The sequence below is a fragment of the Lutjanus erythropterus genome, chromosome 7 (genome assembly GCF_056507025.1).
Source record: "Lutjanus erythropterus isolate fLutEry1 chromosome 7, fLutEry1.hap2, whole genome shotgun sequence".
Taxonomy (NCBI): domain Eukaryota; kingdom Metazoa; phylum Chordata; class Actinopteri; order Lutjaniformes; family Lutjanidae; genus Lutjanus; species Lutjanus erythropterus.
Genome location: NC_139323.1, coordinates 30,443,230 through 30,457,221, shown reverse-complemented (window position 1 = coordinate 30,457,221; position 13,992 = coordinate 30,443,230). Strand labels below are relative to the sequence as shown.

Sequence of the window (13,992 nt, the reverse complement as noted above, 5' to 3'; positions counted from 1 at the left end):
CATCTTCATTTGTTACTTTGTTTGTTTTTAACAACTACATAATCAAAAATTTGGTAGGCTCCTTTTCTGCTTGTATCTAGAGCTGCCAATGAAAAAAAAAAATTAATAAGAAAAGTTATACTTACAAGCTTTTTTTCCTGCAGGGAGTCCTGCTAATTGAGCTGCAAAAAAGTGTAAAAGGACAGACCACAAACGACAAAATAATTAAATTTATTAACTAATTAATTAAAAAACAAAAAATTGTAAACTGGAACATTTTTCTGTCAAGTTGAATTTTATTTATGTCACTCAATATCATAAATGACACTTCCCTGATGATCTTCACTAGAACTCCATTAATCGATTAATCAATTATTAATAGACTATTTAATCACTCGACAACTATGCTGATACTTGATTAATCACTTTCAGTCATTTTTTTAAGAAAAAAACCCCCCAATTTTCTGATTTTAGCTTCTCAGGTGTTAAATACTTTCTGGAATCTTTACTCCTCTCTGACTGTAAATTGAATATCTGTGAGTTGTGGACAAAATAAGACAGTTGAGGACATCATCTTGGACTTTAGGAAACACTAAATGACACTTTTCACCATTTTATGGACCAAATAACTAATCAATTAATTGAAAAAATAATCAATAGATTATTATATAATGAAAATAATAATTATTTGCAGCCCTGATCTTTAGAATCGGTACAGTGTGTGATATCCCCTGTCATGTAGCCCCTCAAAGGAGAGAGGAAAACTGACAAGGACAGGTCACAAAATCACATTAACTACACCACTAATATATTCTTCTGGATTTTAAAGTATTTTAAACATGTCAAGAGAGAGTAGAGATTCCATGTTTGTCTTGCAGCTTATTCCAAGCATGTGGGGAGAGAGAGGAAAAGGCAATTGTGAATCCATTCCCTTCTCCACTAGAGGCCAGCATTGGATTAATACAGTGTAAAGCACAATGTTAATACAAGAGTGTAGTGTGGTGTTTTTTCAGTGGTAAGACTGTGTGATCTGATTCTGATGTAGACTGATAGATTGATTACTTAAGTAGTCCCAGTGGGAAACTGCAGCAGCCAGGTCACACAATCAAACAAGGTGGGTCAGAAGGTTATATGTTAGTTTACTTCAGAAGTTCTTGTTTTCTTTCTCAGCCAGTGACCCCTCACAAGATAGAAACCATACCAGGGACCACCTCATGTATATATTTCCCAGACTGAGAGCTCCCAGTGACCATGGTTGAACTGGGACCAAATCAGTAGCCGAGACCAAGGAGGCCATTTTGACAGGTGTTCTCCAAACACCCTGGTACTGAGTCATGGCAGCCCAAGCTAATGGCAGGTAGCAGTTAGCGAATGTACTTAAGCCACGGTTAAACCCATCTTTCCATAAGGAAACTCTGTAAACAACCTCTGTTCTGTTTTCCCTGTGAGTCTTGGAAGCTGTGTTCATACCAGCCGTTCTGTTGCCCACTAATGACAGCTAGCAGTTAGCTACATTAGCAACAAATAAGCTCAAACCATTTGTCCATTAAAGATTAATTAAGAGGACATCAGAGGGGAAAAACAGAAACTATTTTCTCCACAAAATACGATCCAGTTTCATCTACATCAGTGAGTAAAGTTATAAAAGTGGTGCTTTCATACAGTGAGGCCCGCAGAAACACTGTATTCCACTCTCCTGAACAGATTTATTCTCCTTCTAGGCTCCACTGCATCATAAGTGAGAAATCATTTCACTCGACGCAAATATAGTGTTCACCCTGGAGTGCAGGAGGAGTCATCAACCATTTCAAATTGTTTTGCAGGAAAAGAAAAACTCAGAAATATCTTTTAAAGTATAAAAGTCTGAATAATGCGTACAAAACTACTTTTCTGTAATTGTTGGGCCACATACTGGCTTATAGGAGACATATAGCACAACACCCATGATAAAAAAAAAACAAAAAAAAAACACTTGAACATCAATTTGGAATTCATGGGAACTTTAATTGTTAACCAAAACCTGATAAATGTTAATGTTCGTAACATTAATGTTAAGAAATAACTCCCCATTCCCTCTTCAAACGAGTCCAGTGACTCTGATTAGTCCAGGGCTAAGTGTGTATATTGGTAATTTGTACCAATAAATTGTTTTGGGAAATCAGCTTATTTATTTATTTCATTGATGATTATACATGTATTAAAAACAAACGAATGAAAGAAAAAAAAAAAAGTATTTCTGTGGACTTGAAATCATTGTTTTATTTTATGGCCTGGCTGCCCTTCTTGGTCTTTGTGCAGTTTACAGTGATAACTGTGGCGGATTTTACATTAAAATTCAGAGCTGTTTTGGAAACTTCTATTACCCAGAGAAAAAAAAACAGTACAGAAGTAGCTTCTCATTTTAGCTGACAACTGTGGATTTTGTCTCCTATAATGCTAAAAGATGAGGCTAAAGCTCGCTAACATCCCAACAAACACTAGTTGGATGGTGAAATATGACACGATAGATGATTAACGTGGGAAAAGGAAGTGCATGGAACAGATAAAGTGCTGCAGAGACGGTTACCCAGCCAGACCACCTGGACTACGATCGCCTCAGGAAGAGAGCTGGGATAATAGCTAAGCTAACCAAGCTGAGAGCGAGCTAGAGCGGGATGTGTCGGCCCACTTTGATGATGCACCAATCCACATCCTCCTCCTCTGACCCCCCACATACAAATCCCAATTTCACCCAGGTTTACTGATTGGGGAAAAAAAAATGCAAGATTGTGCAGAATTTAAAGGTATTGGTTGAATTTGCATGAGTGGTGACCTTTGATTTTTCCTGGATAATACAAAAAACTTTTTGTTTTCCAGTTTTCACTTGTTCCCGCACTTTCATTGCAAAAAAAATGCTTTTAAACATTGCAACATGCATCATAGTTTTTGAGAAAAGTAGCAGTGAAATCAGGCATTTTAGGACGCAACAATAGCAAAAACAGCCCACAAAATCCTGGATGGACTGACTGTGTGAACTCCAGCAGCCTCCCACTCGAGCTAATGTTAGCGCTCCATCAGGAGGAACAATTACTGGTCTCTGGAGGCTCATAAATTCTTACTGATCTCTTTTTGGGATCTTTTCCTTCCCATGAAGGATAGGGAACATTGCAACTTCCTGGAGGGACTGCATAACGTTAGAATACAGCAGCGTCATACTGCCATCCCTGATTAAATCTCATGCCTAGCTTAGATCAAAAGTTCCAGTTGATCCACTTGGAAGAATGAAGACTGAAGGAGCATTACGTTTGACTGATTAATCTTAATTCGTGTGCGAACACTGTGGTTCAGGGAAGGTCATAGAATAAGAATAATATTAAGAGGTGAAACTGGTGGTTATGTTGTCTGTGTTGTGATGAAGAGGCTCAGACCATGGATATCTTTGGAGGTGATCTCTATTCATTTCTGACAGCAAGAGATAAATAACAAAATCTTTTGGCGAAAAACATTTTTGCGAAGTACCCATATGTGCCAGTCTGATGTATGGAAAGCTTGACAGGCATAGCAACTGTAACTAAGGAGGGTGAGGCTTAGCGCAGGGTAAATAGCCCCCGTTACATTTGGCCCAGGTCTCCCCTACTCATTTCAGAAGACACACAGGATTGATGTGAATCTATTGCTTTTCATTGGCCGCTGTGTTCATGTTGGAACTTGAGCAGGTGGAGCTGACTTACAAGAAAATAAACCCTCCATCTCTCCTCTCTCCCACTGTCTCTCCCCTCCTCCTTCTCCTCCTCCTTCTTCGCCTCCTCCCCCCTCCTCCAACACCATTACAACAGCCCGCTACCCCCCCACACACCTCCCCTCCTACACCGTCTGCCCGGGCGGGTGCACGAGTGGCTGCTGCGGCGCCGAAATCTCTCGCAGTCCCCGCGGGTCGCCAGTGGACGCTGCCCGGCTGGCCGAACATGGCGGCGGCCCCGGAGGAGGAGGTGGACCGCAGACCGATCCGGAGGGTTCGGTCCAAGAGCGACACGCCTTACATCAACGAGGCGAGGATCTCTCTGCACCTGGAGACAGGTAGGCACGCAGCCAGCCGGTGACGGTCATGAGGAGGCTTCATGTCTGGGTGTAGTTGCAGCCTCCTCACGGGGGATATTGTAGTGAGAGACACTGCTTCATCGTTTCGTGACAGTTCCCACGCATGCAGCATGACTTTGGGCTTTCATTGTGCAGCTCTGACGGTACCCATGGTGCTCAGCTGCACCTGGGTGGATGATGGTAACCACACAGTGACTCATGCACAAGGAGATGGGAAGAATTTCCCCACATAGGCTGTTTTTTTATTCCAGATATGCATGTGTGATATGCGGTGTTCACGGCTCGGTTATGCACGGGAAACCTAATTACCCCTACAGGACGATTGATTGCTATCGCTCCGGCCAGACTCCGCCTTGATTGTCGGCTGCAGTGTGCGAACTTGGCCGCCTCTGGCTACTCATTTAGAATGCAGTTGTTATTATTGCATTTAGGGGAAGGAAGGAAGGGTGAGGAATGGGTGCTCCGGCTTTCCAAATCCTCGCCAAATGTGGTGGAAAACGGAATGGATAAGTTATTGTTTCCTTTGTTGCCATGGTCACGACGGTACGCTGTCACGAAGCCTGGATCATCGGCATCTTGGTGTTCATTTACCGCTAGATCTGTGTTCGTTTTTTTATGTTAAAATAGCACTTTCTCCTGTGAAAATAGCCGAAGGGAGGCTGCTTTGATGCCACATCGGTGCGGAGCTGTCCACTGCCCCTCGGTGCTGAAAATGCCACCGAGCAAGAACAGAACAGGCAGAACAGAGCCCGAAGGATTGGTGATCATCCACGGCACAGTACATATATGAGAGGAGAGGGCTTTCTCTGTCTTAATGAGCTGCTGCATCCGAATAGTGCTCGACCCTCCCCCAGAATGTGACAAATCCCAGTCACATGGTGTGTGTGTGTGTGTGTGTATCGCCTGGTAGTCTCGTCTAGTAGACTCAAACCTATATTTTCCATTTCAGACACATGCCAACACTAGAAAATTCCCTTTTCTGTCTATTGTTCTGCTTTGTCTTCATGTTGTCGTTTTAGACATGCAGCCTGCAATGTCTCGGTCAGGTCTGGGCGACATGGCTTATAAATAATATCTCAATATTTTTAGGCTTGCAATACCCAGTATAATTCTCGATGTTTCTCTAAAATAAGGTGCTGTAAACTCTAAATTAGTACAGGCATTTGAATAACTTAGAGAATATGGTGCACTGATGTAGATCAGGCATGCAATCTCATTTTAGTTTGTTTGCCAGCCAAATTTGATCAGGAGTGAGTCCAGCCAGTAAAACCAGTGCATACCATCTTACAAATAGCAATACTAGAGCTGCAACTAATGTTTGTTTTCAGGTAATTTTATCAAATGTCTTGTTTTGTCCATCATACAGTCATAAAAGACTACAGAGACTAGAAAATATTAACATTTAAGAAGCTGAAATCAGATAATATTTGGCCTTAAACTATAACTCAAAATGATTCAATTGATTATCAAAATTGTAGTTGGCAGTTAATTTAATAGTTGAATATCAATCAATTAATCATCTAATTGTTGTAGCTCTTAAAAACTCCTACAAATATTTCCATTTTTTCAGTATAAAGAAGTACAGATACATGAATATAAATGAGAACTAGCTGTACATCTTAGTGAAAAATTTGAGTTAAAGACTTCTCTGTAATTTTCACAGTTTGCAAAGTCATCCAGTGGGCTGGACTGGACAATTTGGCTGTCCGGATATGGCCCGCGGACTGTATGTTTGACAGCCCTGTCGTAGATTAAACCACCCAAGAGTAGGGCTGGCGACAAAATGGACTACATAATTATAACTGATACTGTATTTTTGGGGCCGATGACCGAAACGCAAATATTACAAAATGTATAATAAAGTTGAATTAATAAGAAATTTAAAATGTTGCATCTAAAGCTAAAAAGAATGAAACAATCTGCATTATGTTCTTTAAAAGAAAAAAGTTTTCATATCAATGCATATCAGATGGCATACAGTGCATAGTGAAAGTCTGGAGGGACTTAAGGCCATATTTCAAGCTAAAACAACGTACATGATAACCCACAAGAACTGTTACACCACAGCTAACGTTAGCATCCAACCACCTCTGAGCTAACAGTACAGTTTGCTAGTGTGACACAATATGACTGTAAATTATCTTATCTTGATGACGATAGAGATTGATATTTTCACGTTGCATCAATAATATTGGATTGTTTAACAGTGAATCGATTTATCACTTCAGTACGATGTATCGTTACATATTTTTATTGCAAAGGTTAATGTGTAATAATGTGCAGATCTGTTTCTTCCTCAAGAAAACGTGAGAAACGTATATGAAAAGGCAGCCTTATATAAATCTTAATGAGATCAGGAATTACTCACATTCTTGCTCTGTAATATGCCCCCCCCCTCCTTCTCTTTTAGTCTGCTTAGACCTTTATGGTGACTCATGGTGTCCAGACCCACCTACTCATAATCTCTCTCAGCTGCCCTCTCTCAACAATCTTCCTCTCCATTTTGTTTTCGATTAAGCGCCTCCTCTTAGCGAGATTAGCCGAGCCTCCCCAATATGAGTAACACTATTCTTCTTTCTCGGAGCTTTGTGTCAGGCTCTCCATCAGGCATGGCTCGAATCTGAAGGAGGGAGGAGGGAGGAAAGGGGGGATGCTGCTCCTGGCTATTAGCTGAAAACCGAGCGTGCTGTCAGGCTGCAGCTGCATGAGGCTGGCGTGGCATCATCAAGAATCCAGCGGGCACTGCCAGCTACGTCAGGAGAGAGATTTGTCTTCACACCTTCCTCTCGAACCACTCCTGCTGTCTTTCCCTCCTTTTTTTCCTCTCCCCCTTCTCCAACAAACATCACCTTAGTCTTATCTCTTTCTGTCACCAGGAGCAGTGAAACCATCTGCCCACCCACTCCCCTGATTCCCATTTACTTCATGTTTGTGTGTTTAGCTGCTGTTGTTTTGCATAAATCCAGCCCACTCTTTTCTTTGATGTGTGTCTCCATTCATATGTGACAAATATCCACCATGCCACCTTCATGGTATGTGTGTGTGTCTTAAAGGGACACTTCACAGCAAAGTCTAAAGATACATATTTTTCCTCTTACCTGTAGTGTTATTTATCCGTCTAGACTGTTTTTGTGAGTTGTTGAGCTTTGGAGATATCAACTGAAATGGCACTAGTCCTGTGGGGCTCAAAGTGCCCAAAATACATTTGAATGATTCAGAACTAGCGTCTCTGTCTCATTGTATTAAACTAAAAGTGGTTCTGGTATTCAAAAGGTCACAGTTATACCAAGTGTGAACCAATAATGATAGCTTTGTGCCTCCTGCACACTAAAAAAATCAATTGCACTGTTTTGGAAAAAGACTAGTAGACTAAGTGTCACATAATGGGTTTGGCAAATGCTAACAACTTTTCCTCTGGAAAAAAAAATAGAAATACAGAAAGAGTGAGGAAAGACTTATTCAAGAAGGTTTGGGGACCATTTCATTTGTTTGTGAAAGGTTTGGGATGTAAACCTCGCAAAGTGGCTACTAGTTCAAATCACAAAACTACTAAATGACCTTAAATTTGACATGATTTTGAAATCAATGTGCAAAATTTATTTTGTCTGCGAGTTTTTTCTTTTACTTATTTGTGTTGTAGACTTGGATTGTTGAAGTGCACATCTGTATTTTTTTTATTTATAACTATATAAACATATGGGTTATGAGTTAGTAGTTTCGGTAGGTTCTAAAGTCATTTTGGTAGATTATACTGCAGAAATAATGTAGTTCCTTTAAAGGGACAGTTCACCCCCCAAATCATAAGTACATATTTTTCATCTTACCTGGTTCTGTTTTATCCATCTAGATAGTTTTGGCATGATTTGCAGAAAAAAATAGAAATACAGAAAGAGTGAGGTGTCAACTGCAGAGATGTCTTCTCTCTCTTAAATATTCTGAAACAAGATTAGGGCTGTAGTCAAGTGAGTTTACCTTCAACCAATCGATTGGTCAGTGGGCGGAAAAACGTCTTCATGTTATCTCTAATTTAAATAAATCAGAGAGAGTGTACTGACTGCACTCTTCCTGCAAGCGTAAATGGGTCCTAATTAGGTCTGGATCACAGATTTAACATAGAACTAGACAGGACTTTGCTGCTCAGCTCTGCTGCCAATTTTTTCCACTGGCCCCTCACGGTATTGCAATGAAAAATTGTCCAAAAAGTATGTTCACCCATAGACCACCGGGTTTTTATATTTTTAAACTTTCCTCAAGCTGATAAAAGCAGAGAAACAGACCACGCAGTGACAGAATCTTGATCCATATGTGATCATGTTTGACAGTAGCTTTGTGCCCTGTGTTTTGCACTGGACAAACTCACTGAGAATAACATGTCAATCACACGGTAGTGGGTAGTGGTAGTGATTTACAAAATGAGCATCATGCTGCATTGAAGAAACCTTTAAACTGGCCGAAGAGGGCGCCAATAATGTTTATAACTTGCGCTGTCACAAGCATGAGCCTCTCATCCATGAATAGACTCACCCTTCTTTCTGTGCAGTGATACAGTTGGTGGATGTAGTTCGGTAGAGAGAAAAGAGTTCCTACATGAAACTGCTTACAACAAGGTCTGTGGATTTTCTTGAGTAACCAGGTCGTGATTTCTGCAAAGGCACATTACTGCTACTTGCTTTGAACACCATAAGCCGAATACCATCTAGTTCAATCATATTCAAGAGAAGGCAGACATCTGTACAGCCGATTATCTCCAAAACACCAAAGCTAAATAGCACTAAGAAGAAAAAATATGTATTGTTGATTTTTTGGGGTGAACTATCCCTTTACTATACATGCTTGTGTGCATGTGTGTGTGTAGGAGGTGGTGTATATGAGTGTACAAGAGTGTATCACCTCAGTTTCTGCCAGATGGCTTGTTGTTGCTGTCTTGAGCCCAACATTCCTCGGCCACATCCAGTACTGTCTCAGGATGAGTTGATTTCACTACAGCTTGTTTCTTTGTCCACCAGCGCTCTCAGTGCTCATCACTCTGCTGCTTGCTCTTGTTGTACTCTATGCCTTCATTGACCTGGTTTATTTGGATTAGAGACGGTTTGGGGAGCATGAATGAAAATTTAAAGACATAAAACATGTATGTACTCAAAGATCTTGAAGTCTGCTGCATCTACTATGCAGATAAACTGCTAAAAGTTGCATAGTGAGCCTCTTGAACCCTGGTTTAGTCTGCAGATCTTCCCTTAAATAGCTTAAGTTACAGTTTTCCACACAACTTTATTGTGACATTTGCAACCACACAAAGTACAATTATACAGTTAGATTCAGTCTCTGCATTTAACCCATCCTAGTATTAGCAGTGGGTAGCTGCTGTGCAGCGCCTGAGAATCGACTCCAGCTCTAAGCCAGCACCTTTGTCAGTGGTACTGACTCATTTTAAGTTTTACTGAAACAATTCTAGGGGCACATTAGTTACGTTAAACATTAATTCATGAGGAACAATTAAAACGAATGCTATTGTTCCAAACGGCTGCTCTTGTCTGCTTGTCCTTCAACAAATGGCTCCACCAAACAAAATAATGGGATGCAGTTACTGCCATTTATAGACTAACAAGGCACACCAATCCAAACCATGTGAGAACCTGTGAGCACCAGAGAAACGTTGCATAAAACATATATTATCAATTAATACATTTTTAATCAGTTAAATTTTTGACGGCAATTAATCATTAACATCCCCAGTGCAGTGTGTAAGATTTAGGGGGATTTATTGGCCCAGTATGTCAGAAATGGAATCTAAAGTGAAATATTCATAAGTATGTTTTCACTAGTGTACAGTCACCTGCAAATAAGAATCATTAAGCCTCATACAAGACCCACTTGCACAAACAGATTTGTTCTAAACTGGTTTATACACGTGATGGAAGAGAACTTGTGACATTCACAGATTTTCTGTAGTTTGAATTTTTACTGCAATACAAATGCAATTTACCTCCAGAATTATCATAGCAGTCATGTGCCACGGTTGCAGTCTCCTGTTATCCAAACATAAGCTTTTCACTAATGATTGCATATTTCATCACTTCATAGCAACTCGGAGTTTGAAAATCCTAATTTACACTTTATAATTATGTTGACAACATGCTGTTTGACTCTGCATCATGAGTTCTAACATTAATTCTAAATTTATCCTTAAAGTCAAACAATATCATCATTAATTTAAATTGGCAATTACCTGTCGGCCTACTGCCCTTAGAGCTTTTGCTTCTCTGAAGCCATTTTCTTATCAAACCATTTCTTTGTTATTTCAGTGACAGTCTGACCCTCACGTGACGTGGCATTAACAGCACTCATTTTTCTCATTTCTTTGCTTTAGCATATCCTTTACTTCCACTGGTGATGCTGTTAAAATGACAGATTTTCCTGTATAGATCTCGAAAAGCAGGACTTCAATCTCTGAACTCGTTAAGTTCTTCTTTTTACTCTCTAATGCTATTTTCACAAATGAACACTTCCTGAAATATGGGGCAGCAAGTGTAGCCTTATATGGTATTATTGGGGTGTTAATTATGCTAATTTGCAAGTCTCGTGCATGTACACATGCACAGGTGGATCATTTACACAGCTATCTGAATTTACAAGCATTTGCTGAATCTGATGTAGCACATTCGTATGAGCCCTTTGTACGAAGAAAAATATAAGAAGAAGTTGAGATAAAAATACAAAAATGTTCTTGAATGAGGCCCAGTGTGTTTTCCTTATCTTAGAATGAGCCATGACAGAAAGAGAGATATACTGAGATAAACACCCACCAAGTACAAAATGCGGGTTGATTTTTCATTTGGAGTGCAGATTTTGAAAACCACCTGACACCTTGGCAGGAAGGGTTGAGTACCAAATGTGTCACTTTTAATGGTACCGATTGAATCTGTACTACCGAATATCAATTAACGTTAAATCAATCTGTGTCAAATTTCAGTACCTGGGAGCGCTATATGTAACGTGAAATGCAAAGATGGCGAGGGCAACACGTCAAACAAACTCAGAAGTGTACAATGTAACTAAAGGCTAAAGAGTGCACCATTTTCATATGCTGAAAGTTAAATCCCCCCCAGCAGCTGCAGCTAACGTTAGCATCTCTGCAGCCAGCGTCTAAACAGTGAAACATTAAGTGAAGCATTGACAACTTCAGATGATTAATTGGCTCGTTGGAGTTATTGTTCGAAATAAGTGGGCTGTTTACTGTGATAACTGTCCTGGCTGGATTACCATATTACTAGCTTTTGCCAACACTCAGCCACTAGCTGCGGCTGAAACTCCTCACCAACGTATTTAATACACCATAACAGGCAAACAGACCTTCATCAGCTTTTGCAATATTTTGGATGGAAAAAAAAGTGTGGCAGGTAGAATTTTTCCTCTACCAGGCATTTGGCTGGTGAGCTAAAAAGTTAATTTAGACCCTGTCTCCAGAAGTAGTGGGTCCAACATGTTGCAATGCCATGTTTCAACAGTATCCCATAACAGACAAACCAGACACTGGCTTAAGCTATGGCCCTTTGTGTTTTCCACGAATTTCATGGCCACTGTAGGCTCTCCTACACATTTGGAGGGGGAGGGTTAGATGAGGTGTTTGCAACCTGCAAGCTCACAGCTAGATGACACCAAATCCTACGTACTTGTCCTTAAAGAAAGCAAATAAGAAAAACTTAAAAACTGAAAACTTTATCTTTTTGTTTCATTCTTTATGTTTTTATGCCAATGTATTTGGCCAGATCCATTTCAAAGCCTGTCTTTTGGCATTTCTGCCGCGCTCGCTCATCTTGAGCCACTCCAGATCCCAGGCAGCACAGCACAGCACAGCTCTGCTCCAGCGATGTAAATCCAGGTCAACTCGGTTAGAGCTTAGCTTTTCTCACAAAGACCGAGACGCAGGCATTACCACATTCTCATTCAAACACAGAGAGCTCTAATACAGACCTGAATGAAAGCCTGAGACAGAGAGGGCTTAAATGAGAGGAGGTGGAGGAGCAGGAAGAGTCTGAGGAGGAGGACAGGATGGCAGGACGGAGGCTTGTAAATCGTGGCAACATAAAGACTGGCACAAGGAAAAAGAAACTGAGTTGGCAGTTGTCCATGGAATATGGTGGGAATGGTGCACACACACACCTCCCACTACGTGAGTAATGCTCTTTGTCTCTCTTATACACATACATCAGCGCTGCTATCTGCAATGCAACGCAGGCCTTGAGCTGCAGAATGATAGAAGTACCTGTGCAGAATACAAAAGCACAGGGAGGAAGTGCGAGAGCTTTAAATGCAGAGGAGAACTTCCTGCCTCCTCGCTGCCTCCCACCAAACAGACAAAACCCTGCACTCTTCCTCCGCTGGCACGTGGTGGGTCCATCCATTCAGCTCAGACAAACCGGCCATTGTGCTGAGAGGGAGAACCTGAGCCAGGGGAGGCTTCGACTCAGACTGAAGACAGTGGGAAGGTCTCTGAGCTGCTGTGATGTCACAGGACAGGAAAACAAACTTGTACTGAGTACGCGTACTGAGAACTTGTGTTGAGTTTCAGTCTGTGATGAAGTGAGTCTCCAAAATCTGTATCAGGATAAACTGACACATTTACCTTAAAGAAACGGGTCACCACAAAATCAAAGGTACAGGTTTTTCTCTCACCTGTAGTCTAGATCAGAAATTTTTTTAAAGTGAGATGTGGGCCTCCACACACTCTTAGAAATAAGGATTCCAAAAGGGTTCTTCCTGAAGGGCTAAGTTTCTATGTGGAACCATTTCTGTGTGAACTGACCAGGGGTCCCATTATGAACACTTTTCATCCGAAGAACAATTTCTTTTGGAAGACAGAGTTCTTCAAGAATTGTTCAGGTCCTTGAAGAACTCTTTCACTCAGGGTTTGTCAAGGGTTCTTTGTACTATAATAAAAAAATAAGGGTTCTTGGTGGACCCATCTGAGTGGGTTCTAGATAAAGCCCTTGGAGTATAAAAGACTTCTCAGCAGAACCCCATGGGCGGCCTCTTGATTAAACCCCTGGAATATAAAAAGGTTCTCAGCAGAACTGTCTCTGGGAGTGTTCCAGATAAAACCATTGAAATATTAAAACTTTATTGGTAGAACCTCCTGGGTGAGTTCTAGATGAAACCCAAGGAATAGGAATGTAAAAGGTTTCTCAGCAGACCTTCCTGAATGGGGTTTAGATAAAACCCTTAAAATATAAACAGGTTCACAGCAGATCCTCCTGGATGGGTTCGACACGGAACCTTAGAATTAGGAACATATAGGGGCTCTGAGTAGAAACCTCGATGTGGGTTGTAGATAAAAACCCATGGAATATAAATGGGTTCTAGGCAGAACTTCCTTGGTGTGTTTCAGAAAAATCCCTTGTAATATAAAAAAAGTTCTCAATAGAACCTCCTGGGAGGGTTTGAGATGGAACCCTAGGAATAGGAATATAAAGCGATTCTTGGTAGAAACCTCTGAGTTGGTTCTAGATAAAACCCATGGAATATAAATAGGTTCTCAGCAGAACCTCCTGGGTGGGTTCTTGATAAAACCTTTGGAATATAAAAAAGTTCTAGGGAGAACCTACTGTCTGGCTTCTCTCCATAGCAGAGCCCGTTCCATTACTTTTGCCTCTATTTTGTAATTTCCAACACACTACAGTAGTATTTACTATAAAACTGGGACACAGTTTCGGTGGTTTTTGTTTCCCAGAATGCCCTTTGACAGCCTTTCCACAGCGTGTCTGAACTTGTTGCATTCATCAGACATGTAGCGGGGAGGGCAGCAGTGATAGTGATACCAGTGGCAAACCAAGACAGGACATATTTCCTGTTGAGACAAAGGAAAAGTTACTCAAAATCTAGCTTTATGGGCTTTTGAGGTAAACTATCGAAGAAGAAAAATGTTTCTTTCTCCTGTCT

The 13,992-nt window shown here is 40.9% G+C and overlaps 1 protein-coding gene across 1 annotated transcript in view; it reads left to right on the top strand.

Moving 5' to 3' along the window:
• The first annotated feature begins 3,828 nt into the window (after positions 1–3,828).
• The window catches only part of phactr1 (phosphatase and actin regulator 1), a 56,789-nt gene continuing 46,625 nt past the window's right edge, over positions 3,829–13,992 (top strand). Inside the window, exon 1 of the mRNA XM_084723509.1 lies at positions 3,829–4,035. Coding sequence (XP_084579635.1) covers positions 3,924–4,035 — 112 coding nt within the window. The 5' untranslated portion in view covers positions 3,829–3,923. The remainder of the gene's footprint in view (positions 4,036–13,992) is intronic.